This window comes from Lepidochelys kempii, chromosome 8, assembly GCF_965140265.1.
Source record: "Lepidochelys kempii isolate rLepKem1 chromosome 8, rLepKem1.hap2, whole genome shotgun sequence".
Classification (NCBI taxonomy): domain Eukaryota; kingdom Metazoa; phylum Chordata; order Testudines; family Cheloniidae; genus Lepidochelys; species Lepidochelys kempii.
In genome coordinates, this window is record NC_133263.1 from 91,762,512 (window position 1) to 91,790,119 (window position 27,608).

General features: G+C 39.4%; 1 protein-coding gene across 7 annotated transcripts in view; it reads right to left on the reverse strand.

Annotated features, from left to right (window-relative positions):
• Nucleotides 1–595: 595 nt before the first annotated feature.
• NFIA (nuclear factor I A) overlaps nt 596–27,608 on the reverse strand; it is a 464,706-nt gene continuing 437,693 nt past the window's right edge. For 6 of the 7 annotated variants that reach the window (XM_073357517.1, XM_073357513.1, XM_073357518.1 and 3 more), the window contains one exon: nt 7,803–7,890. Coding sequence is in view for 1 of the 7 variants with exons in the window: in XM_073357514.1 (XP_073213615.1) it covers nt 7,873–7,890 (18 nt within the window). In the remaining 6 variants the exon portion in view is untranslated. Of the gene's footprint in view, nt 7,891–27,608 lie in introns of all 7 variants that reach the window. The other variant, XM_073357514.1, reaches the window with a different exon arrangement.

The following is a 27,608-nucleotide window of genomic DNA, read 5'->3' on the forward strand; positions in this document are numbered from 1 at the left end:
TTTCTTCTTGCAGTAAATCAGTGAAGCAGCTCCAATTTTGACTGGATGAAATCAAGAGCAGAATTTGGCCCAGTGTTGCTGCACATGAAATGGATACAAGATGAGGGTACTAGAGAATGGTTACATCAAACATACTCCAGCTACAAAAATAGCCAAAGACTTTCATGCTCCTGTATACATTAAAATATATATATTTAAGAAAAAAGTACAAGAGCTTTGTGTGTGTAGAAAAACATTTATTAAAAAAAAATATTTCCCTCAAAACCACATAGAAGAATTCACATTACACCTGTATGTCTGTGTTGCTTTAGAAAGGTGCAGTGTATTTCAGAGGTAGCATGTATCTTCTATTATTACGATGCCAAACATAAGAGATGTACAACACGTCTAATCTCGTGGGATACTCAGCACAAACTTTTACCTAGAAGTGTTTGAGAAAGTACCTGCTACTCAACTGCAAACAGTTCCTTTTGTCACTGGTAAATTAAAAAAATGGTTAAATTATTTTAAAAACTGTCCCCTCTTTTTTAGACTGACTATATAGTTATTTTGAATCCATAATGTTTGTAAACAGGACACTCACAGAACTGAAAAGTATAGTTTTTTTACATATTTATTTACGAGTCAATGCAACTGAAAGTCCACATGTCTGGGGACTAGCTAATGAAGTGGAACCAGATAAAAGGCATGAAGCTGGCCCGAAGAGCTCCGTTACATACCTCGATATTAAAGTCGTGTTTCAACAGGCAATAATTATGGTGGCCCCAGAAGCACACAAGGGCACAGCACAAAGTAAAGAACAACACCGTTTGTTAGCATTAGCAATTTTTTATTTTCCTTTTTTTGTTGCATAGGAAATGCAGTACTTGCTTCCAGTAATTGTATTGTAATGTGAGAAGGTGGTAGCACTAATGGTTGAATACAAGAGTTAAACTAATCCACACCAGCTCAAAAAACCTGCAGAGATTTAGTTGAATAAGAATGGATGCCCACAGTGATTCTCAACCAATTTCAATTCTTTTTCACAGAACACAGTAAAACTAAAATGGTAACTATGAGAGTCAATACAAGTATACGAGAGGTACAAGGGGCTCGACTCAAAACCATGAAGACAACATGGTATTAACACGGGTACTAAGTGATTTTCCAGCAGATCTTTCACACATCCATTAGAAGTGTTTTGTCCAGCAAACTGAAAATTAAAATGAGGAACTTGAGTGGACAAGGGTAAGAGGAGCTGGGCGAATGCTGAACTGTGGGAAGAAACCCAATACAGGTGCAGAATGGGGATTTCCCACTGATTGTATGTCCACAGCAAACAATTTTGTAAACCTCCATTGTATGGTATCGGTAACCATTATTTACCCTGCATTTCTACAGAAGTAACAAAACCAGTGGTAAAGGATGAGAGTTTACAGCTACCATACTCAACTCTAAAGCGAATCATTCACCTTATTTGCCTTTCTTCTTTCTAAAAAAATTATGAATTTGTAGAAAGGAGGAGGAGAGGGGAGATTTGGGTAAAGAATATTGTTTTATTCACTCATTGGCAAAGGTATAGACTAAGTGGAAAACAGTCTTCCTTAAAATCCACTGTAAAAAGTACCAAAGTTTACATTGTGAGTGTTTTCCTTTATGAATGGTCTCTGTAGAAATCAGAGGTAGCACACCTAGCATATTTTGCTATGGAACAGACTAATTCCTTTTGTAATCGAGGAACATCACACATAAATGCATAAAACCCATGTAATGGCCGGAGTGCAGTATAGGGCTGTCCTCTCCTCTACATTCCCCTTTCCTTTTAAAATTCTTGTGTATTTCAGGTATTGGACATGACATTCTGTCCCCTGCCATGGCCATCTTTTCTGATTGATTCTGCTCCTGTTATGGGGACATAAAAGGCAGGCGGGTGCTTGTGCACAGGGAAAAGGGTCTTGCTGAAGCATATACTTAGAAAGAAAGTGTTCTCAGATTTGGATGAGAAAAGTACACCAAAATCCCGTGTTAATAGCAAATGGTCTTTTATGAATCAGGCCCAAAGTTTGTACAGAGTTTTGTTTGAAGGAAAAATATTGAAACTAAACAGCCACATGAGATTTTTCTTTTTTTTTCTTTTCTTTCTCTCTCTCTCTCTTTTTTTTAAGGATTTTTTCTTTTATATGAGGAGGTCTGATGTGAAAAAGGGTCAAGCATGGGTACCTGGTTAAACGCTGCTCATTAAGAAAGCGCTTTCGACATCAGCTAAGTCTCAGTTATGGGTTTGAGAACTATCCCTTAAATTTAAACTTTATACATATGTTCTCTTGGAATTCTTATGGTAGCTTTTGAGACAAAAATCTTACCAGGCACGGATTTCTGGTCTCAATACCCATGCCTGCCCTCTAGGAAAAAGAAAAAAAAAACCAACACAAGTAATACTGAATTTAAGTAAATGTATACCTCCAAAATACTGAAAACACCCCAAATCAAGAAAAGACAGAATTTGCGTTCTCAGTGAAATATTTTTAAACCTATCTGACACGAACCAAGTCAGAAAAAAAGACTAACATAACTTTGAGTAATATTCATACAGCTCACTAAGCATTATGGAATAGCATGCATTAATATTGTACGGTTATTTTACATCACCTATATCAGAAGGTTCTGACAGACAGCGAAGGCTACCGGTGTAGAAAAAATCTTACTTCAGAAGAGCAATATAATACAGATTTCACAGGCACTACATTTTAATATATCAGGTATTATGCTGGTTTTCTTATAATTCTCTCTGTCCTAAAGCTGGCATTATAACAATGACCAAAAAGGCAAGGATTTAAGTAAACGGAAAGTAGATACCAAAGTTGATATATTCTTTTTTTTTCAGACAGATTAGTGCATAGTTCTCATGCAGATAAACACTGCTATGCATTTACATTGTTGGAAAGCAGAGTGAATTGAGCCCAAGTTGTCACATTTTTGTAAATCATTTTGCCAGCCTGTAATAGCACCATGTAATGGATTTGCATTAAACATTAAATTGATTTCAGAATTGGTGACACAGTATTCACTACAGTTAAGTGCTATGGAATAGCTTCAATGTTACCTGCTATATATCAAAGCAATTTTCATCCCACTGCTTTTTTATTGGAAAAAATAAAAGGAAAATGTCCTCAATACTAATTAGACTATTGCACAGCCTTGGACTTGATGATGGCATAGCCGGGTTTACTGTCAAACAGTAATACATGCATTGACTTCAAGACAAAATTGGCATTGCAAGACTGATTTGATGAAAATCCTGCCTAGCAGGCAGCGTTCACTTCATGAGACCTTCCTTCAACAGATCTCATGAGATTTGTTTGTTTAGTTTTTAGGTGCCATTGAAGCTCTCCTTACATTATCATGCCGGTTGTGTTTTTAATTTTGTTCGATGGAGGCCTTCTAAAAAAAAAGAAAAGAAGAAGAAGATATTTCCAGAGACAAATGCAAAGTACAATATTAACTGACATTCTTTAAAAAAAAAAATCACCACAAGGAAAAAAAAAACTGTTTTAGGCTATGTATCTGGGTTTTTTTGTATTTTTTTGTACAGTAAATATTTTATAACACTGTTACTACAAAGCTGCAAAATATATGGAACAAAAAGAAATAGTGAAAGAAAAACAAAGTTAGAGGGATTTTGCATATTCCTGTGGGCTGACTGAATACTGTGGAGTTGAGGAAAGTTTGTGTTTCCTTTACCCTTCAACCTCAAGAGAGGAGGGATGAGCGGGAATAAAGAGCGGAGACAAAGTATGCCATGGCTGCCTAACTTTAGCCCGTAAGTTTTATGATAAAGGACAAGGAATAAAGAACGGCATTGCTGGGGTGCGCAGCACAACAAAAGCAAGTGGCCTAGTTCAAAAAAAGGAAAAGTGAGGAATGAACTAGTGAAAGGAATTTGTGACAAGCAATTTTTAAATCTTTAAATTTGTGGGGTGGGGGGAGGAGGGAGTTGAGTATGAGTCAGTATTTATGTCTGACAAAATTTCCAGAGAGTGGGTGGAGAGGGAATAGAAGTTGTTTGCATTATTTTTTAGCAAACTAATAAAACAATTTAAAAGGGGAAGGAAATGTAATCGGATTCTGAATTAGGGACCAACACTGTCCGCCTGGCTCTTGCATGTTTTCTTTATTGTAGGCTGCACACCCCAAGCAGCTGACTTGCTCAGAACTCCAGTCTTTGCTTTACTTTGAGGAATAAAAAACTGTTTGTTCTCCATACCTGAACAGAACTGAACTGCTGTGTTTTCTGCATGGTAATAAGGCGAACAAAAATTTAATTTAGTGTGTTTAATACTTTACAACCACTGTTGATTAACACCCTTGACCGCCTACTTAATGTTTTAAAGCCTTTAAAACATTTTTTTCTGCAACTCTGATCAGAATTCCCTAACTTTAGCGTCATCAAACTTAATGCGACAAAATACCTTCAAAAATACAGCATACCTGTACTGTCCATTTACAATGGTTCTTCAGTAGCCTATACTTCTCAAGCATAGGAATATGCTATACCATTGAGAGAAGAAAAATAACTGTATTTAAATACATACAAAACGGAAACAGGAAAGTTTTTAACTTAAATCCAGTTCCCAAAGGGAAAAAAAAGCAATTCTATGAACGCTGCCTTTATAACGAACAATCAGAAATTCCACTAAGCTAATTTGACAGAAATTTGTCCTCATTTAAACAACATTACAAAAGTCCTGCATTATAAAATAGGGTAGAATAAATCAGTGTACTCAATAAAACTATACAACATACAAATTACATATCTTCTGAGTGGGCAGTTTAATTCTCTCTCTTTGCAGCCATGACTACAACATGCTCACTAAAAACAACTAACTGCCCAAACTATTGCTTAAGTTTGTTTTGTTTAAAAAAGGGTGCAATTTTATTGTATATACAACCAATTTACTGGTAATACCTTGGCTTATAGCAAGGTTCTGACAAAATGTTTGTCTAGGCTTTTTTCCCTTCACTGTGAAGCACTGAAAGCTGCTATTTTTTAATTTTATTATTATTTTTTTTAGTGCACATATGTCTTAATAAAGTAATGCCCAGCTAAGTGCTATAGGGAAGGCAAAGGATGCTGGCTAGAGGATGTGATACCATATACTAACAATCACACAATACAACAGAGCAAAATGACTACTCAACCACTTATCAGACACATATGAAAATCCAAAACATTTTATTTTTTTCCTTAAATAGAGAATAACCAGTAAACAATTTTCAGAACTTGGAAGTTTAAAAACGTGCATATAAAAATGGGCATTATATACTTTTGTTGAATGTGGCTTGATTGCAGTCTGCTAATAAAAATGGGTGTGGGATCTGAAGAAAAAGGAAGTTTTTTTTTGTTTTTTTTTTAAGGCTTGCTTGTGAAAGGAACAATTGTAAAACAAAAATTGCTTGAAGCAGGGTTCAGCTTAGTGCTTCACAGTTTGACTGCTTCTCTAAGAAGAGCCCTTCCTGCATGTGCATTCAAAATCACATAAGTACAAAGACAAACACCTAAAACACACTGCGTCAAGTGCAGCACCAACTTTGGTCAAATAAAAAAAAATAAAAGAAAAATTAATAATTGCTAAGCTTTTCTACATGATATAAGCAGGTATTGCATATTTTCATATATCTGGGAAAAACAAAACAAAAGGAAGACTCCAAATAAAATGTAAAATGCAGCAACATCCAAAAATACTGATAATCTAGCATCTACAGATCTCAGAATAGCACTGCCACTGACCATACAGGACAATAAACACTACTCCTATCTGCGGAACAACTAACATTCTATTTAATTCTAGATGTTGAAACTGACAATGGCTGACATAAAAGTCACATTTACAAAAAGTGTCTCCAAATGCTTGACTAGGGAAAAACCCCTTTCAATATAGGAACATGTGCAACAATTCCACAAATAATCGCTATCCAGGGCAAGGCACATTGATATGGAATTTTTTGTTTTTTTTTTTGTTTCGTGCAAATTAAGAAAAAAAAAAAACCATTGTTTCAGGGAAAAGATGAGGAGCAAAGTGTCTTCCCAAGAATTTCAGTTACTTGATTGTATAGGACAGTAGTAGAAACCCTTCTGAAGGGCCATACAAACATAGTTTAAAGGCAAGTGCCTGGAATAGGGATTACAATATTGTGTCTTAATGCACTCTACTTTACCCTACATTAACTATATAAAAATTAGTTACTAACACTAGAACATGCAGAGACTTTCTCTGATTAGCTGGACTTGCCAACCAGAACGTATATATATGTATAGTATAGGAAACCTTCTTAAAGTCACATGTGAAGCAAAGGGATGCTCCGCTGTCTGATAGGAAAAATCACTTGCACTCTTTTTTTTTATTTCTTCCTTTTTTTCCTTTTTTTTCTTTTTTTTTTTGTACATAAGATACAGGACGTTTGGGGTCCAAACTTTTTTTCTTTTTCAGCAAGTGCCCTTGCTTTGAACTGGCGTTAAGTTGTCACATCAGCATTCGTTTCTGTATTGTTTTCTTTGTAGTCCAGAAAAAGTACCAGTTCAGGGACACAAAGGTGTTTTAATTTCTGGACAGTTCTATGTGATTCCCAAGGTGTTTGAGAACTGATAAACCCTATATTGCCGGAAAGACGTAAAATTTGTCAGAATTGGCATAATCCATTATAGTGACTTTTAGCTTATAAAATTAACAGATATTATGATTTCATTTTAGTTATGTGCTTTGATAACAGAAAATGATTAATTAGCATTTAATGTAGTTAACATATTGTGGTAAAAGCACCATTAGTTTTTTTTTTTAATTTTCCTTCAGTTTTAAAGGGATACAAGTTTAACAATAAAAAACATAAAAAGCAAAAATAGCTCCCCTTTTTCTTGCAAGGCTGTTTTTTACCCCAATACTTTAGAGTCCTGGGGTGGAAGGACTTGGAAAACAAAAATAGAATTTTCAACAATCTCTATCTTACAAAGATATTTAGCTATCCAATGAAATTGCACTTTACTCAATTCAAAATTCGATTGTTTTGATTCCTGTCAGTTTCTGTCAAAACAGACCAACTTCCCCATTTCTGCATGAATTTTTGTGTAATTGTTGAAAATTGTTGAAAAAATGTTATGTAAGTGCAGCATTTCAAACTTTTTTCTTTTTTTTCCTTTTTTTCTTTTTTTAGTGAATAGTAGTAGTTTGATGTTTTAAATCACTCTGCAACTTGAGTGGAAAAAAACCTGTTGACAATGCTCATATTGTTCATGTTATGTATCTAACTGTAAAAAAAAAAAAAAAAAAAGACCAACAACAAAACAAAAAAACTGCATTTCCCCCCCGATCTGTTACAGAAAAACATGCCCCATGTCTGTCCTGTACGTTTATATATTGCAGAATTCACCTACTACAAAAGTTACAGTTTAAGTGTGTTTCATGATTTCTCAAGAAGTCTCACACCTGCATGGGAAAAAAAAAATCAATGAAAATGCTGTAAAACAGTTAGGCTCCATATGGAAAGTGTGTTACAACAGCGAGTCAGTAAGCAGCAGCAGAGGCTAGTTCTACCCAGTGTCACCTAATACTTACACTACCAATGAAACACTTCAAAAATTACAAAGCCCAACCATTTCCAGCACCATATGAGAAATCACAACAGTCCCGAAGGTGTCTAAAAAAATCTCAGAGAAGTTATGGCCTTTGCCATTGATCATAACATTTGCCATTTCCATGTACTACTTGTTTGCTGTCGGTAGCTGTTCATCTCTCCTTCCACTGACGTGAAGTAACTGCACGGTGTTGCTGCTGCTTCCATGTTACGGAGTTGGGAAGGAGTCAGGTGGTCTGTCCGGAGGGTGATGGGAAGCTGTGACTTTTATCCCAGGTACCAGGACTGCAAAACAGAGAGAAAACCTTTCAGTGGATTGCAATTCCAGATGTTTTGGAAGGAGCTGCAAATAGCACTGCGATCCTCATATTCGAAAGAGGGGGACAGAGTTTGAGGACTTGACAAACTGAGCTAATTGCACAGATTTGTTACCACTCACCCTTTCCTATGAACTTCAGTGTGGCTGATTTTAGCACTCCGAAGATGATATGGTCCTGACCCCAAGGAAAACCGAAGTGCCCCAGGCAGAGAAAGCAACTTTTTCCACAGGATCAGAATAAGCCCATTAGGGCCTGCATGGGCATCTCATTTACACTAGTGTAAGTCAAGAGTAGCTATACTAAAATCAATTTAGCTTTATTTTCACTGGGGTAAAATGGGTATAAGTGAGATTAGAACAGGCCTGGTGGAGTCACACCAGTGTAAAACAGATATGAGGAAGATCAGTATCAGATCCTGGGATTGTAAACTGAATGTGGATTTGCATGTGTACTGCTCTCTTGGGTATTAAAATAACAAGCAGTAACTATAGTTTAAGGTAAAAGAGCATAATGAGAAAGGCTCAGGTATGAGAGACTTGTTGCTGATAATCTACATTTTATATAAGCTCCTGTCATATCATATGAGATGCATAGTTGAACACATTCATACTGATGACAAATTTTACCACCTTCTTCCTCCAGCATTTCATGTGATTTATAGTACATCAGCCACAATATTATGTATTAATATTTATAGAGGCCCCTAAGGCAAGGACCAGGCTGGACTTCAAGATTATATGTTCTTGCCATGGTGGTAGGCTCTATAGAAACTGATAAACTAAATAATATGGTATGAGAAATGTTGTCAGTAATCACTTCATTAGCTAGCTCTTCCTTCATTCCCCTTTCTGAGCACAGACATACCATCCCCATATCTATTTCAACTATTGCATACGAATTTTGTATTCGTACTCAGACAGGCTGGGTAATTAAATGAAACAGTTTTCATACACACAGTTTATAAACAGAAAAAAAGTCTTCCAGGGTTCATGTAGCCACTGCTTATTATTTTATTTTAACAGCAGTGCCGAATCCTGCTCTCCTCATTGATTAAACAGTCCCATTGATTTTGATAGGGTTACGCACACAGATAAGGCAAGCAGGAATTGGCCCCCGGATGGTATCATAACGATCACAATTTTCAAGTTGTTCTGAACTTTACGTGTCTGTTTTACAATCATAATACAAATGTTATAGCTTTCAGAATGGTTTGAATGGACAAGGATGAGCTTTGTGAAAGTGCATAGCAGGGAGCAAAAGGGTTAAAATTCAGACTTGATCATTTCAATAGATAATAATCCTTTTATTGCAGAGGTCCAGTTGGCTACCATCAAGATTTGCCTGATTACACGGATAAACAGCAAAATGATAGTTATATACATTGGGGTAAGATTTACTGGCCTCGCAAGTAGACTTTTATTTCAAAAGCAGATTTTTAAAAAATACATGGCCTGTGTTTTCAGACGTGCGTTATTGTTAACCACTTGCTTTAAAGAACTCAGGAAGGCAAACTGCTCTGGCAAATACACATCAACACCTTCCACTCATTCAAAAAAGCAGTAATTGTGCAATATGTCCAGACCGCTGCTAAACTGGCATCATGATTAGGCCCCTCTCGTCTTTGGACATCTCATTTTTAATAGATCGGATTTTGATTATTGGGGTGCTAAAGTGGTCTGGAGTTTTAATTACTGAAGTGTAAGGAAACCAGTTTGAAACTCCTAATCTTCCTTCAGTGCAGTTAAATGCAGTATTTCTTTTAATGGTTCTTAGTGCACATTTTGGACAGCAGGGGGTGCACTTTTCTATACCACATTTCTCCCTGCTACTCACTGCATTACTAAAATATTCTGCAGTGCTTCTGCACTCCTCTTAAAAAGCAGAAAGTTTCTTCACACATCTTACTATTCAGTGTGTGCCTTGCAGACAAGGTTACCCCAGAGCAGCTCTGTAATCCTTCACTGAAATAGGCTTTATTGATTGCTCTGGTCTATTGTTCCCTTTTCAAGTCCCCCAAGTTCAAGTTCATCCTGGTGTTACATCATGTCTGGTTGCTCCTAGCAACCAGACAGACCCAGACGTGACTATCATTAGCAAGAAACACTCTGCTCTCCTCCCACCAACCTACCAGTGGCTCTGACGTAGCAGGCCCACTGCAAACACATTGAAGTATTTATTCTGCCTAATTTATGACCTACACAGCAAGAGAGACCCCCACTCCAAAAACTAACACTGTTGTATATTTAATTAATCTGTCTTTCTCTGGCACTTGGGAAAGTTAGACAAAGGTCTAATTATTGTGTTTCACTCCCCACACTTTTCTTTTGGGGCTGAATATTTGCATGGGAAAAGGAACTACAAGACTCAGTTCTGCTTCCCCCCCGCTCCCCCCCAAACCCCCTTTTTTTCCCTCCGCTGCCCTATTGACATTTCATGAAATACTTTAGCTGCTTAAGGGAATTAGAAAAAAAAATCTGATGTGAATGTAACTCCTTCTGAGTTGGTATTCTGTAACACAAATCAACTCATGACATGTTTAAATTTAAATGCTAACCACACACTCTGAGAGTTACTTTAAAGGTTAGTTTTTAATCAATAGAAGTTGCTGACTCTGAAGTTTTTAGCTGCGCAGTGCAGCTCTTGTGCCTTTGTCTGGCGTTAGGCTTTCAAACTTTTTTTTTCTTGAGATGATTTTACCAATGATTTGCAGACACAGAGTGCTATTGTGCTCTTGACTAGCAACATGTCAATAAAGGAGTAGAGTTACCATGCACTGGGGTGTCAATATGACTCCTGCAGACACAGTTCAATCTTAATAACAAGGAAAAACTTAATTAACTCTTTCAGTATTGAACTGAAACATATTTTTGTAAACTTGTGTCCAGTGACGTTGTAATCCAAATTACCTTCACATAAAAGCTCATTTTAAGAATAAGAAATTCAAATGACAAACACATCCACATGGCACTGGCTATTTTTGCAACTATTCTTTGATGAAATATTTTATATGCTGAGACAGCAGAATAGCAAGATTGAAACAATGCATTTTGTCATCAGATCCTGCACTGCTCTCAAGATACCATTTTAATTTATATTTTACAGCAGAAATACACATGCGTAATTATCCTGTTTTTCCTAGACAATTTTTTAATATTAAGAATCCACGTCCCCCAAACCTTACATATGAGCTTAAATCTTCTTGGATTATGTTTGAAGAGTTCAGTTATCCTTTTGACTCACCTAGGAAACTTCCACTGCAAAGGAGGAGCAGACCTCAACATATAAAATGAAAAATGCGTATGAAGCACATAACAGAATATGCAGCTCTGAGATCTGTGATTTGCAGAGTTCTCTGTATGATTAAAAGGCGCAGTGAAACAAGCAAACCCAAATCTATACGTATGGAATTTTTTGCTATTGCTCCCCAACATAATTTAAGCTTGACTATGCTTTCTGGCTACCGCCTACATTTCATCCTTCTTTCATGTCCTGCAAGCTAACCTACTGCATCCAGCTGGGGAACAAAAGTATTTCTTTTCTTAATTTTACATCTCCATTTAAATTGCATGCAATATCACAACCAGGATGAAGTTATCTTTGTGCATTTTACCAGAAAAGCAAACATTTAGCTTTGACCCATATTTATCTTTTTAAAAAAAACATACTGCAGTGGGGAGTTTAGAGTTAAATAAATCCACTGGCCCAAAAGGTCCTAGCTTAGTAAAATTACTGCTCTATAGTCAACAGTATTACTACAGTTCTGTATTGACCTACAGAGTATCTCACTGTCCTATTCTAGTGTTCAAGGTGAAACATCAAAAAGAATTCTGCAGTCCAGTACAAGATCTTAGCTTTCCTTTCTCCAGTCAAATGAAGAAGTAATCTCATCAGGTTGAAAAGTGCTGACTAAGGATTTAATAAAGTGCCTGCAGATGTGTGTCATCTCTAAGGTATTCAACTCATGTAATGCAAAACAGTTCCACACCGAATGTGCTTATAAAATTCCATTTAACCATTGCGGAGCTCTATTTTACTGTTCTCGGAGGAGTATTATCACACTTTTTTTTTCTAATTTACAGCACGATGAAAGTTGAAGCTTTACACTGCCAGTATCTTAGAATCCTCACACTAGTAAGGGGTTTTATGAACCATAAACAATATCTACTTGACTGAATCCTAAACAGGAAGACTGAAATGGCAATTACGTTTCTTTGATAGTGCCAGTCTATTTGTTTTTTATGCTATTCTGAAGATAGCACAGCCACAGACACAAAACCTTAAGCAACTTTTGGCACTTGTGTCCTTTGTACTGGAAAGAACAACTAGGAAACGCACTGGAAACTGGCATATTTACAAGAGAAAAGCAGACAGCACTTCACAGATTTCACTAACAGTTTTGCCTGGGTCAGAAATATAGAATCAGGCCCAAAGTTTATTAAAATCTTCTCAATACAGCCTTCCTATGTGATTTATTGAAATGTAACCATAAGCGTTTTCTGTGTGCTTTAAAACAAAACAAAACAAACAAAAACTTGTTAGGATTACTTCTACCTGAACATTTCCTGAAATAACAATGAGGCCTTTCACTTAAAGCAAAAAGTGGAGGTTGTAAAGCAGCAGTATCTGGTTTTCAAATTAAAAAGTTAAACAAAAGTCCTTGAGGGCAAAGTTTAACACTGCGGAAGGAGGTGGTTAATGTGGAATCCAGAACTGGGTGTGACAGTTGGCTTACTTCTCTAGGCTATGTAGGTTATTTGAGGACATTCACACATTTAAATCTCTGACTAACTCCACACACAGGAGATTTTTCTCCGCATAATCCATTTATGTCTAAGGCCTTGTCCACACTAGACCCATTTTTAAAAATTCCCACTGGTGGTAGGGACAGTTGAGTGTTGGTGTAAGCGAGCAACAATATTTTAACCAACGTGATGTCATTCCTCCTGTTGCTACCACTGGAAGAGCTGTGCTGGTGGGAATGTGTGAGGGAAAAAATGTCTAGCATCGATATAGCTTAAATGAAAATTATAGCCATATAAACTTGTCCCCCAAATGGGGAAGCTGTTTGGGTAGCAGTACTGAATCTTAGCTTCAAATGTCAAACAGTTGTGAAAATTCATCACAGTGCACTAGTTCTAGTGATTTTCTGGCACTGATTTAGAGCTCCCAGTAACACCCTCATTTAAAGTAGGGCATTTCAAACGAACAGGGCCAAAATCAGATGTTCTATGTGTAAGCAGTGTCAGGGTGAGCTCCACCCTGACATCTGGTGGTGAGGTGTGGCAAGTTGTGGAAAAGAACTTCAGGGGCCAATCTCATTTGCATAGGCACACCCACCCCGCCTAGAATGAGGCCATAGCTGCCCAAATGGTCACTTTGGCTGCTGTGGGATCCCCAGTGTCTCTGTTATTGGGGCAGGAAGAATAAATTGTTATTACCCTGATTATGGGAACTGTGCTTGGAACTGTACTTGGCCTTTTGTTATGATGGAGGGACTCACCATCAACTAAGTAGCACTCGCTAGGCAAGGGTCATGGGTTCCAAAACTCTCTGAATGGAGAGAGGTTGGGGACAAGTATTAATACTTGGTAGCATGGGCCCCTTGGTGAGGGCCTTACATGCTAATTGCACTTCCTCCTCTCTCCACTGTGGGATATCAGAGCTAATTTTGATTTCATTAGGAGTCTAGTTACAGGCTGCTGAGCTCACATTGGGCTAACAGTGCACCAGCACTGAGGCTCCTCTACTACAAGCTGAATTCAGCAAAGAGCTGAACTGGCTAAGAGCTGAAATCACTGAGCGTTCTGTTAAGTAGTGGGGGAGTCTGAAGATATAGTGTGGAGAAGTTTGCGGGACGGCTGGAGTGCCTTGTGGACAGGCTGGTAGAGCAGTTCATGGGACGGTGGGAGCTGTTTGTGGGCTGCGGAGCGGAGCTGAGCGAAGCAGTTCATGGGGCGGCTGGCGGAGCGGAGCGAAGGCCTATGGAGCTGTGGGGCAGTCAGCTTCAGATCATGTAAGGTGCCTTTTACCCCCACCCAGGTTGGGAGGTAAAGCTCTGCAGATAAACTTTTGAAATCTGGGGCTGCCCTGACCAGGGACAGAGACTTTTGGGTCATTGGACTTTTGGGACTTTGGGTGATTTGGGGTTGCTGGACTCAAGAACCAAAGGGAAAGGGCATGCCCCAATTTGCTTGGGGTGGGTTTTTTGCTCATGGGTTGTGTTATGAATCCTGTTGGTGGTGTTTCCCCAACATAATGCCACATTGTTTCTCTCTGTTATTAAAAGGCTTTTTGCTACACTCAGACTAGGTGCTTGCGAGAGGGGAAGTATTGCCTCTAGGAGGCGCCCAGCGGGGTTGGTATATATTTGTCCCAGGTCACTGGGTGGGGGCTCAAGCCGGTTTGCATTGTGTTATTGGAATGGATCCCCTAGATATTGAACCCGGCCCTTGTTGCTGCCAACTCTGACGGGCAGAAGGGTTACATATGAAACTTCAAAGGTGAACAACGTTCCTCGTAAGCAGCTGAAGCTTCACTGAAGTTAATGTGGATGCACCCGCTTTTTACCAGGCCTGGATTTGGCCCACTGGTTTCAACAGGGTTTCACCAGGCATGTGGAGACCCACTGTGTCTAAACTGACAGGTGAATAGTAAAGACATTCTGAGGTCATTTTTGTGCCCATGGCAGTTATTTTTCTTAGTGCTGGGATTAATTATTCAGTGATTAAATGTTCCAAAAGTAAATACCAAAAGGGACAGAAACAGCATGTTGGTCATCCCCAAAGGGAAGTAAACAGAGTGAATCTTCTGGTTGTCCAGAGTCTAAGTACAGTATAGGCCGCCCACCAGCACAATCGTGTTTGCACAGACTCAAAAAGATAAAAATCCTCCCTGGAGGGGCATAACTCTCAGGCGAGGTGTACGGTAGCTCTGTATCCAAAAACTTTTGTGAGAATGCCAGCTGTGGCAAACTGTATTGAATTATGTGCAATAATTTTGTAATATGGACTTCTGGCGGCTGACTACTAAAAATGCATAGGAGTCCAAACCACTACTATCTTGGGACTAACAAACTTACTTCAGTTAAGAGTTCTGCTTGGTTCAAACCTCAGGTTGGGAATAACTAGTGCTTTTACCCCCTAAAGTCACCCTAGCCCCTCCAAAATCTTTTACAAACATACTAATGCAGTAACTGTTGCTGTTGTGCTAGACATCTGAACATTTCAGCTAGTGTCCCAGCTGGCCCCAGATGTTTCTTAAGCATAAAGCAATGTTCTGAGCTGTAGACCCCCTGCCTTCAGAACCTGAAGAACAGAGGATTAAAGGTTGACTGAACTGTGACATTCACATTTAGTCTGAATATAATACAGTAAAGACTTATCAATGGCAAACGTTTGAAATATAATCCAGCCAGCAGACCAGGCACTCTGAATATGATGTATAAATTATGTATGGTAACTTAAGATCTAAATTAGATCTACGAGAAGAAAAGGTTCCCCATTCCTTGACTCTAACTAAAAGAAAGTGATTGCACAATAAATCCATTTGTATTTTATTTTAGTTTTATTTTTGCTTTTCAAGGCAAGGGTTCTGTTTTATTTTATTTTGGTAACATTTTGTGAAACAGAGAGGTTTGACTTTTTTACCTCGTTTCTAAAAAGTTAAGAGAATGAGCCCTTTTATTTATTACTAAGTTGACTTTGAAATAGGCAAAGTAGGTCTTCTAAACTTCATGGCAAACAGTGAAAGCTGACCACGGCAATGCTAAACCGCAAACCAGTTTATAGGGGGGGCTGTGGGGGAAAGGAAGAAGAAGAAGGAGAAGAAGAAAAAAGTAGTCAAGCAAATGAGAGAGAAAGAGAGAGAGAAAGAAACAATCCCATTTTGGTTTTTGTTAGCGGGCGGCTAACTACATAGATCAGAGGCTTTTCAAAAAATAAAAACCCCCACTGTACACAAAGCACAGGAAAATGTAAGGAAAAAAGGAAAAAACTAAAAGCAGCTTAGAATGTGTTAACTCTGCCATTCTGTCAGCTTAAAGAGTATTTTATGCTTGATCAACAGCTCTCTTTTATTATGCTTTTCTTTCATTCATTCAAGACATCAAAGAATTGAACCACCAGTGTACCTGATCTACTAGAAGAACTTGTAAGGGTGTTCTAAAGAAATGGGGGTAGTGGGAGCCAGACACCCCTGCGGACAAGGCAGTTCAAAGAGAATATTTCAACAATGATTACATTTTGTAAATCTTTTTACGAAAGACAGCTTACTTCCTGCTTTTTCATGAAAAATAGATTCTATCCATTAAAGTGAGCCCACAGTATGAAAGTTACTTGAGATCTGAGGTACAGCAAGGGGATTAAGGCGAGCTGAGATCTTTCAGAGACTTCCAATGGGTTCTCTAATATTTGTTGCTACCATAAAGTTTTCTGATTGGAATACAAACAGACTTGCTGGTGGCGGCAGTGCAGCTAAGACATTTGAACAAACTTTAAACACGTTTTAAAAAATGATTTTGTAGTATTCCAAACAGTCCAGGCTAAAGTCATCTCAAATCTGCCAGACATCCCTAATCTAAAATACAGCACACAAAGCCAAGCCAGCTGTTTACTTTTCAAAGCCCATGGTGGTTTCTGCATTGGTAAACTTCAGACGCATAGAAGGGGATTCGAGCCATGCCACACCGCAGTGCCCTGTCATCTTTACATACAGTCATAGAACAAAAAAGGATGTTAAAGCAAACACTGAAGTATCTTGCACCAAAAGACCCTCTATGTGGACATTTCCTGCATTATTGCCAAAAGAAGCATTTTTTTCATCCATCCAGTTCAAACTTTCATTAAAAACACTGATTTAATGACTAAAAATGGTTTGGTTGTACTCAGAGATTACCAAAGCATGACCTACCAGACAAATATAGCCTGCAAGGTTCTACAACGTGGCCTGCAGCTGCCCTCATCTTTAATATAATTTGGCCCATTAATAATAGTTCAAGTAAGCAACACTCCACTTGAACTGAACAGAAACACTGCATGCTGGGTCCTGCAGATGGTGTCAACTGCACCGTTGTGTTAAAGATGCCAGCAACCCTGGAGTCTATGAGTTACACTTCTATTTTACATATATCAATTGTTGCAAGGAAAACCAAGAATCCAAAACACTAATTTTAGCAAAGAAGTGAATACATAATTAAAAAAAACATTTTGGATTAAAATGTAAATGTTTTTTAAATGCTATCAGCTTTACCAGTCACCTATAAATTTCCACAAGGCTTATTCTACCACAGATACAGTTAAAATTTACCAAAGAAGAATAGTAGTTTAACATTTATTTAGTTAAATCCTACCTATTTCCTTCCCCTTTTGTTATAAAACATATATCTAGATTTACATCTACCCATATTGATATAGAACAAACTCACAAAGGAGCACTATATATATTGTGATCACAAAACACAATATGATGTGATTTTATAACATTTCAATAGGAACAATTCCTGGTTCTAAGACCATTATGAGCTTATTGGCTTTTTAATCAAAATATCTTTGATTTTGCCCCTTAAAATTACTAAACACCCTCTTACATATTATATGAGGGATGTTCTGTAATCTTCTTCCAGTTTGATGCAGCAGGAATATATTTCCCAGTCACTTTGCACTCTACCCAAAATTAAATATGCAGGGAAGTGTGGGATAGAAATCTATTTCTCACTGGCCCCTCTCTCCCCCTCCCCCCTGACCCCTTAGTGCTGGTACAGTACTAACAGCAACATGGTTTCCTGTTATACAGAGCAATGCTTTCTGTCCACTTCTACGGGAACACATTTGCAAGTTCAAGTTCAGGTTTAAACTAAATAAAACGCTTCTCAGGCGTCTATAGCCAGCCCTCATTTACATGTGATCTCTCTGAACCTCTTCTGCGTTAGCTCGCTCTGTTTCCAGGGCCCACCGAAGGAATGTTTTACAGTTAGAGCCTGCAGTGCTTTCTCAGGCATTTTAGACTCAGAGGCCCAAGTTTCAAGCTGCAGTATTAAAAGTTTCCACAGAACTGCTGCAGAGAGAGGGAAGGAGGGAGGGAAAGAAGGGGAACAATATCTTCTTAATTATCTCTATACAGATCTACAGTTAAAGTATTACTTTTTAAAGGGACATAATTTACCGTGTTATAACAGCCAGCATGTACTTTCACCACACTGTAACCCTCTCTGTTCTTCATTGTACTCCCTGTTCTTGTTATTTTTTGCAAAATTCTTTGTTACCAGGCCCCCTATACTGTACGCACAGTTTTATTCAATTTAAGCCAGCCCCTGCAGTCCTGAGAGATGCAAAGCTCCCACTGAAGTCTGGGGAGCTTTGCCTATATCAGGACTACAGGAACAAAGTCCTTAAAATTCATGATTTATCTAAACTTCTTTACTTTTATTGCTTTAGACAATTAGAGGAAAACACACACACAAACCAAGTCAGGGCCTCCCAAGTTATATTTGTGGCTTGGCAGCCTAGAAACACACACACACATACTACAGATTTGCCTCTGGGACTCACTCCTCTGCTCAGTGCCAACTGGGAGCAATGATGGAGAATGAGATTATATTACTGAGCCAAGGAGAACGTGCAGAGTCCAGAGGTGGGGTGTGGAGGGAGAGACAGAAGTGTTTGAGGGGGCTGGCTACCCTCTGTCTGCCTGCACGTTGCTACAAAGACTCCGGGCTAGTCTACACTGGCAACGCTGAAGTGCTTGTGTGGTAGAATCTCCTTCCTTAGAGGTTTTTAAGGTCAGGCTTGACAAAGCCCTGGCTGGGATGATTTAACTGGGAATTGGTCCTGCTTCGAGCATGGGGTTGGACTAGATGACCTTCTGGGGTCCCTTCCAACCCTGATATTCTATGATTCTATGATTCTATGGTTGCGGTGCACTAAAAAACCCGCCTCAACGAGGAGCGTAGCTGCCAGCGCTGGGGCACTGTTTACACTGGTGCTTTACAGCACTGAAACTTGCTGCACTCAGGGGAGTGTTTTTTCACACCCCTGAGAGAGAAAGTTGCAGCGCTTTTAATTGCCAGTGCAGGCAAGCCCTCAGCCTTTTGGCTTTGACAGTACTTAGGAGAAAGGCTAGTTATTGCCAATCTTCTGGAGAAAAGGGAGAGTGTCATGTGAGAGACAACCCAAGAGCTGTATCTGGGGGGGAAAAAAACTTGTAGTGTAAACTGGAAGGGAGGGTAAACCCCCTGCAACCCTATTAAAACTAGCACACAACGCAAATCCCTCTGAAAACCCTACAGTATCTCCTCTCTGGGACTGAATGTTCCAGTGGTGTGTGTGTGGTGTGCGTGTGATGAGAGGACAGGACGGGGGTGTTTATGTCTGATGACTGGACTCCATAATCTTAGAATATTTTTATATTGCAGTAGCATCCCAAGGCGCTGATCAGGATCAGGGCCTCGTTGTGCGAGGTGCTGTACAAACACATAGAAAGACATGGTATGTCTTAAAATCTTATGGTTATATCACCTAGCTGTGTGCACAACCAGAGCGTTAAAGAAGTATTGGGGTATTTTTTGCCCTGGATCTAGGCATTACTGATTTCTTGCAGGCATCACAGCAGATGTGGGTCATGAAGAGGGATTTGAATGAGCAGAGGGCTTGCAGACTACTTTAAAGAAGGAGTTCTGTGTGTAAGAGTAACATGGATGAGAGCACAAAGATGGTTGGAGGAAAAGCGAACAAATGAGCATAGTTGGCATCGCTGAGAGCTAAGGAGGCATGATCGTCGCAATAAGAGACAAAGCAGATAATCAGGGAAGAAGAGAGTTGTGAAGGATTTTGAAAATAAGGATACGAAGTTTGAACTTGATGCAGTAGGAAAAGGGAAAGCAGTGGATGGACTCAGGCAGGTCAGACGATCTTAGCCATTTCGTTTTATAAGGACTGGCAGAAGGACAATATGGGTGTCGGGGCATCCAGGGGAAGGAGGTTAAGTAATCAAGACATGAGATAACCTTGTACAAGTGTGGACAGAAAGAAAGGTTGGGTGTTAGAAATGTTAACGAGAGAAAAGCACAAGGATTTTGACATGATGTGGGTGCACTGGGCAAGGGAGAGGGAGGAGACAAAGATGACCATAAAGCCATAGGCCTGAGCAACAGAGAGGATGGTGACATTGTCAGTAGTGATAAAGAATGTTTAGTCTTCTCCAGACTAAACAAACCCAATTTTTTCAGTCTTTTCTCATAGGTCATGTTTTCTAGATCATTAATCATGTTTGTTGGTTTACTCTGGACTCTCTCCAATTTGTCCACATCTGTCCGAAATATGGTGCCCAGAACTGGACACAATACTTCAGCTGAAGCCTTATTACCACTAAGTAGAGTGGAAGAGTATCAGAGGGGTAGCCGTGTTAGTCTGGATCTGTAAAAGCGGCAAGGAGTCCTGTGGCACCTTATAGACTAACAAACATATTGGAGCATAAGCTTTCGTGGGTGAATACCCACTTCGTCAGATGCATGAGCAGAAGAATTACTTCTTGTGTCCTGAGGTCCCTTCCAACCCTAATATTCTATGATTATGATTCTATGAACACTCCTGCTAATACAGCCCAGAATGATGTTCGCTTTTTTTGTAACAGCGTTACACTGTTCACTCATATTTAGCTTGTTAGTCACTATAACCCCCAGGTCTCTTTCCACAGCACTCCTTCCTAGGCAGTCATTTCCCATTTTGTAAGTGTGCAACTGATTGTTCCTTCCTAAATGGAGTACTTTACATTTGTTCTTATTGAATTTCATCCTATTTACTTCAGAGCATTTCTCCAGTTTGTCCAGATCATTTTGAATTTTAACCCTAACCTCCAAAGCACTTGCAACCCCTCCCAGATTGGAATTGTCCGCAAACTTCGTAACTGTACTCTCTATGCCATTATCTAAATCATTGATGAAGATATTGAACAGAACCAGACCCAAGACCAATTCCTGCAGGACCCCACTTGATATGCTCTTCCAGATTGACTGTGAACCACTGGTAACTATTCTCAGGGAACAGTTTTCTAACTATTTATGCACCCACTTTACAGTAGCTCCATCAGAGCTATATTTACCTAGTTTTTTTAAGAGGTTATGCAAAATAGTATCAAAAGCTGTACTAAAGTCAAGATATACCACATCTACTGCTTCCCCTCGTCCACAAGGCTTGTTACCCTGTCAAAGAAAATTATTAGGCTGTTTTGACATGTTTTGTTCTTGACAAATCCATGTTGGCTATTATTTATCACCTTATCTTCTAGTTCAGGGGAGGGCAAACTAGCGGGATTGCCACCCCTATGGTGCCACGGGCCCCGCACCGCTCCAGGAAATGGCCGGCACCACGTCCCTCTGGCCCCGGTGCTGCCCTTGCCTGCAGGTACCTCCCCCCCGCCTCTCCCATTGGCGAGGGAATTGGGAACAGCGGCCAATGGGAGCTTCAGGGGAGGTACTCGCAGGGGAGGGTAGCGCACAGAGCCCTCTGCCCCAGGGGCCGCAGGGACTGGTGCTGGCTGCTTCTGGGAGCAGCGCGGGGCCAGGGCAGGCAGGCAGGGAGCCTGCCCTGGCTCTGGTGTGTGCCGCTGCCACTCCAGAGGCGCTCCAGGTAAGTGGCACTGGGCTGGAGCCCGCACCCCTTACCGCTCCTGCACCTCAACCCCCTGTCCTGAGCCCCATGCCACACCCCAAACCCTGCCCTGAGCCCCCCCCCACCCCACATCCTCCTGCACCCCAACCCCTTGCCCTGAGCCCCTTCCTGCACACTGCATCCCCTCCCACAGCGTGCACTCCCTCCCGCACCCCAAACCCCTGCCCCAGCCCTACATTCATGGCCTTGCATGAAATTTTCCCACCCAGATGTGGCCCTCGGGCCAAAAAGTTTGCCTGCCCCTGTTCTAGTTGTCTGCACATTGCTTGATTATTTGCTCCATTATCTTTCCAGGTATAGAAGTTAAGCTGAATGGTCTGTAATTCCTTGAGTTGTCCTTATTTCCCTTTTTATAGATTGGCACTATATTTGCCATCTTTCAGTCCTCTGGAATTTCTCCTGCCTTCCATGAGTTTTCGAAGATAATCGCTAAAGGCTCAAATATCTCCTCAGGAAGCTCCTTGAGTATTCTAGTATGCATTTCATCAGGCCCTCCCAACTTAAAGACATCTAACTTGTCTAAGTAATTTTTAACTGGTTCTTTCCCTATTTTAGCCTCAGATCCTACCTCATTTTCACTGGTGTTCACTATGTTAGATTCTGATCGCTACTAACCTTTTGGTGAAAATTGTAACAAAAAAGTCATTTAACACTTCTGACATGCTGTTACTGTCTTTCCCGCCTCATGGAGCAGTGAGCCTACCGTGTCCTTGGTCTTCCTTTTGCTTCTAATGTATTTGTAGAATGTTTTCTTGTTACCCTTTATGTCTCAAGTTAGTTTAATCTCATTTTGTGCCTTGGCCTTTCTAATGTTGTCCCTACATGCTTGTGGTATTTGTTTATATTCATCCTTCATAATTTGACCTAGTTTCCACTTTTTGTAGGACTGTTTTTTGAGTTTCAAATTTATAATGTTACTGTATTATAAAAGTGTATCAAATGAGGTTTTATGAAAGCCTAGGATACACTGGTGATTAATATCATTGTGAAAATATATGTATTGACACTATATAAGGAATTATGAATACTCATGGATACTGTGTTTTACAAACTGTGACCGAACAAAGGGAGAATTAGATTTTACTCATGCAGGAGGGAAGACAGTTTTCCACCTGTCGCCAATGAAATTACATAAGGTATGACCCAAAACAATAGAAGCCCCATTTACATGGAAATCAGGATGGGACTGGAAGAACAGCGTAAAGTCATCCTGCCTTTTGAAGCAAGGCCATTCTTTGGTGTTCATCACTAAACAGATGCAAGGCAACAGAGCTCTTGCAAGCTGAGAAAGATGGGTCCTTCAACTAAGGGAGGGACTGAAGTCTCTGGGGATTGAATATAGGTGAGAAATCTGCTTAGGCAAAGATCTTTCCCCTTAGGAAGACAAGGGAACCCAGCACCTTGTACTTCTGTGGAAGGTCCTGACTGAGGGAAGGTCATCCATGGCAGTAAGAAGGAAGACTGGCAAAAGAAACCATTTTGAACAAAGCCTGTTATCTTGCTAGATTAAGTTTCAGACGTTTAAGTGAATATTTTTACTTTTATTTGCTTGTAACCATCATGATATTTATTTCTTTTACTTGGCATTACTTAGCGTATTTCTTACTGTTAATAAATCTGTTTTATTTTTACTATAAACCAACTCAGTGCTGTGCTTGAAGGGAAGGGTATACCTATCACAAGTAAGTTAATAAGATGTAATGTGTGTGGGTCTCTTTAATGGCTCCAGCAAAGTTTATTATTTCTCTGCGTGGTCCAGAAGAGGCCTGGACACTTCAGGACTGACTTTTGGGGGAATTTCAGGACAGGGGTGTCTTGGAGTCACCCTGCAAGTCGTAACCAAGGATGAAGGAAACCAGAGGGCTGCCATTGTGCTTATAGGAAGGTTGCTGGAGTCAAAGCTGCTGATCCAGGAATGAAGGGCTCCCAGGCACTCAGGGTGTGACATTCATGCTTATCTGCAGGCAGTCGGTGTCCAGGCTGTGAGCCACAGCAGCAGAGCATTTAAGGCACCCAGGGTTTCAGGGCAGACAGTGACATAACCACTCACTGATCTGGATTCCATCCCGGAACTCGACAACTGTATCCTGCTAAACTGAACAAACTACTCTGAGAAAAGTTCAAGGTCATGCACAATACCTAGGTTTAATTCCTGGGATCAGTGTTTTGCTCCCTGGGTCTGCTGAAACAGCAGTGGCAACATGCTCAGCCTTCAGAGATGGATGAAGGAACATCTCCTATTACACTGCAGAGACCATCTGGCCCAGCTAGACATGGTCAAATAAAGTCCAATGCAGCTCTCATTGGCCAACAAAGGTCACAGTGATACAGAATCTTGGTGACTGAGATGAGGAAAAAAACTATATTGAGGACTAAGGAGTAGGGAGTCTTCTCTTAAAGAATATGAAAGATGTTCAGTACATCCCCAGTCTTTGAATGAAGAAATACTGTATTAGATATGGCTGACTAACTGGGTTGGAATTTTGGCCCATGATAAGTGATTTTCAAACATATTATGATGTGCCAGTAAAACTAGTGGTAGATTTCAAGTCATTAAAAGTCAAAATATGACAGTTTCCTGATTCATTATCACAGTTTCATAATATTTGCGTATATAGCAGGGGAAATGGATTAATACTAATTATCAAGTTCAGTAATAACTAACTAAGCTATTTCAATTTACTTAATACTGTCAGACAAAATAGACAAAATTCCCATGGTAAATGCTGAACTTTAAAGCAAAGGTTCCGCTTTGCTGGTTTTTGAATCACTGTATGTGCAGCTCCACAATGAAAAGACACTTTTTAACAGTAGCACCCTTGTACTCAATAAGCAGGCTCCTCACTTGTATTTGGAATCATAGCTCCTTATTTTAAATATTTCCTGCATTTACTCCTTACAGTAAAGAGCAAACAGTGCTGTGGGAGAATGAATTGGATCCTAATTTGGCTCATGCAATATCAACACAATCGTTAATATAGTTCCAACTGGAGACAATGGCATTACACAGGGGGCACAAAGTGCAGAACTTTAAGATAGTGGAGCTGCAGAGGTATAAGCGAGGAAAGAATTTAGCCTGCAGAATCTTTGTTTTTTTGGAGGAACCAGAAAGAACATAGCTTGATTTACAGACCCCAGGTTGAGCTTTCAAGTCTGGTAAGTTAGAATAAAACATCTCTGTACTTATAAATGGAATACATTTTCTCTGGGATCTCTCAGAGATAATAAATATGGAGCCACATGATGCAATTTTTACAGAGACACTTTTCACAGTAGAGCTGCACTCTCAGTCTTTTCCTGCAAAGAAAATGGGAATTTTAACCTTTGTCTTAAATTCACTGTGAAAGATGGAAGTTATCCAGTCTGTGTCACACAATTATTCATAAGCAGAATATAATCATAGATGTTTTTTTTAAAAAAATCAAGAAATATTGTATAGCAGTTACCTAAACTAACTCCTACAGATGCACCTATTCCAGCTCCCACTACCATTGACTTCAATGAAGGAAAGACGGACTGATATCTTAGATTTATATAGCAACCTTTAACCCAAAAGACCACAAAGTGCTTTATATAAATTTTAAAAAACCATAGGCCAAATTAGCATGCAGATAAAGACAGAAAAAATATTGTGTGTGCAAACTGGATATGTAAGCACCTAACTCTATGCACTGCCTCTTATGTATGACATTCCTCTCTTCTGTCTTATGCACAATGTTGTAGCTAAATCAAAGTAGAGAATAATATAAGTAAATTTGTATACAGGGGCTGCATTTCACTGACGGATGAAGTGATTTCCATTTATCATATGTAATGAACAAAAAAAAACATTCTATGGGCTTCTGAACATGTGCTTTTAAAACATTTGGTCACATCTATTAGCATGTGCAAACAGTGGTATTTGTACACAGTGTCAGAGCTTGTTCATGAAAATCAATATACCTGAAGATTTTGCATTTATAGTTTTACATGGATCTTGGAAGTTTGGATATTAATAATATTCATATTACATATTATAAAGTTAAGGTTACAAAATGTTTTCAGTTATAGCCCCTTTATTTCTTATGATCAGAATTTTCTCCCAAATTCACCTTTTTGGGGTAAATTTTTAAACTGTCCAAGAGTTGTCTCTGTACAATAGGGGAATTTTTTGGGAAAGTTTGAGGAAAATCCCTTCAGCTGATTCTGAGTTAGGTGAGAGTGAAATAATGGCATTTTTGCTATTTCAAAAACAAATTAAGCCAGCTAGAAACACTTTTTTTTCAACTGACCACTTCAAAAACAGCTGAAGTTTGAAACTTAGCAAGGTTTGAGCAGTCCACCCCAAACATCACCTAGTTATGACTTAACTAGTTGATTCAACCTAGTTGTGACTAGTTGAAAAATGCATGCTGAATATGTGCACTACAAAATGTCTTTAAGTTTGCAGGCATCACTTTCAGACACGAACACGGAACATGCATAAAACATGTTTAGTAGACCCAGATACTGCCCCCTCCTCCTGCACCCTCTTTACATTAACTTGGAATAATCTGGCTCTCTTGTCAGTGAAGTGCAGGGGTTTGGGAGTTGAGAAATTTACTGCCTTACCAAGGTGCCTCTTATCTGGCTTATGTTTATAAAATATATATTAAAGTATTGTTTTAGTCCATTCCTGTAGAATGCTATCCTGGTTGTTAAGGGCAGAGAATCTACCTGTAGAGGTGTCTCCCTCACTTCTTGGCCTCTCTGTTGAGACCACTAACAAAAGATGTCAGTTGAAGTAGTGATGGTTTTTGTGATGTTAACGTGTCCATTGAGAACTAGGCAGAGACCATGACCTTTAAATTTTGAACTTTACTGTATAGTATAGTGTGGTCCTAATCCTTGACTGTAGAATATTTAGTGAGGAATCGCTAAAATATTTATGCAGCAGATGGCAAAAATGTTAATGCTCCAGTAAAAGGAAAAGCCATGTAAGTGTTGACCTTTTCCATCCAGGTCATAAATGACACCTATTTGGTTTTGTCGGACCGTGTGGAATTTATAGAGCACATATAGGTATCAAATGTGAAAGCTGAACTACCATAAAATGTCCTTCAAAGGCAGTCATTTCCAAAACCCCTTGTAAAAAACCAGTATGTGTCTTTTTAATGACATTATATGCACACAGTCTGTATATAGATTTTAAAGGCCTCCATTAGCCCTCTTTGTAAATCCCAATCACTTATTAAACAGCAGAACTTAAACAACTACTCCTAGCAAAATATATTTTACAGAAATCAGGCTAGGCATATAATTGTTACCATTACAGAGTTACAGTGACTTCTTGCCAGGGCTTTAGAATATTCTGAAGAGCTCCTCGCTTCTTTTTTTTCGTGTGCTCCTCTCTGCTTGACTCCCAAATCAACAGTATTGACAGCATATTGTCAATCAGGGGAATGTGATTTAGTAGTACCCTAAAGCAGTCATGAAATAAGAGAAGGAATAGAAAACTTGCTCAAGTCCACACCACTGGAGTGAGATCAGTGTTTTCCATAATACTCTTGCTGTCACGTAGCACCCTAACTGTCACAATTAATAATGTAGAAGGAGCTGATTAACTTTAGTAAAGTGCTCTCTGCTAGGTAAACACATAAAGATCTATAGGGCAGAAAAAGGAAAGAAACAACAAAACATCATTTCTATTTTTTATGCGGACATGTTCTTGCTTTCTATTCTGCTCTTGTAACAATTACTATACTAGCCACTCTCACAAAGTCAATAAATCGATGTGGGACCTGATGCAGCAGTCAGGCAGACTAATTCAATGCACCATTAGCTGCAATGGAGGTTGGGGGTGGGTGGGCAGGAAATCAGCTAAGACAAATAAAAGCAGTAAGAGAGACATAACTGGAGTCTCACCTTATGATTTTGTGTGTGTGTGTGTGTGTGTGTGTGGTCTGTTTGACAAAATATGAAACTTTGCAAGTGGAAAGAGTTTGAGCAGCACACACTGTATTACCGAAGTCTCTGTAGTATTTCAGTCAGTCACAGGAATCTG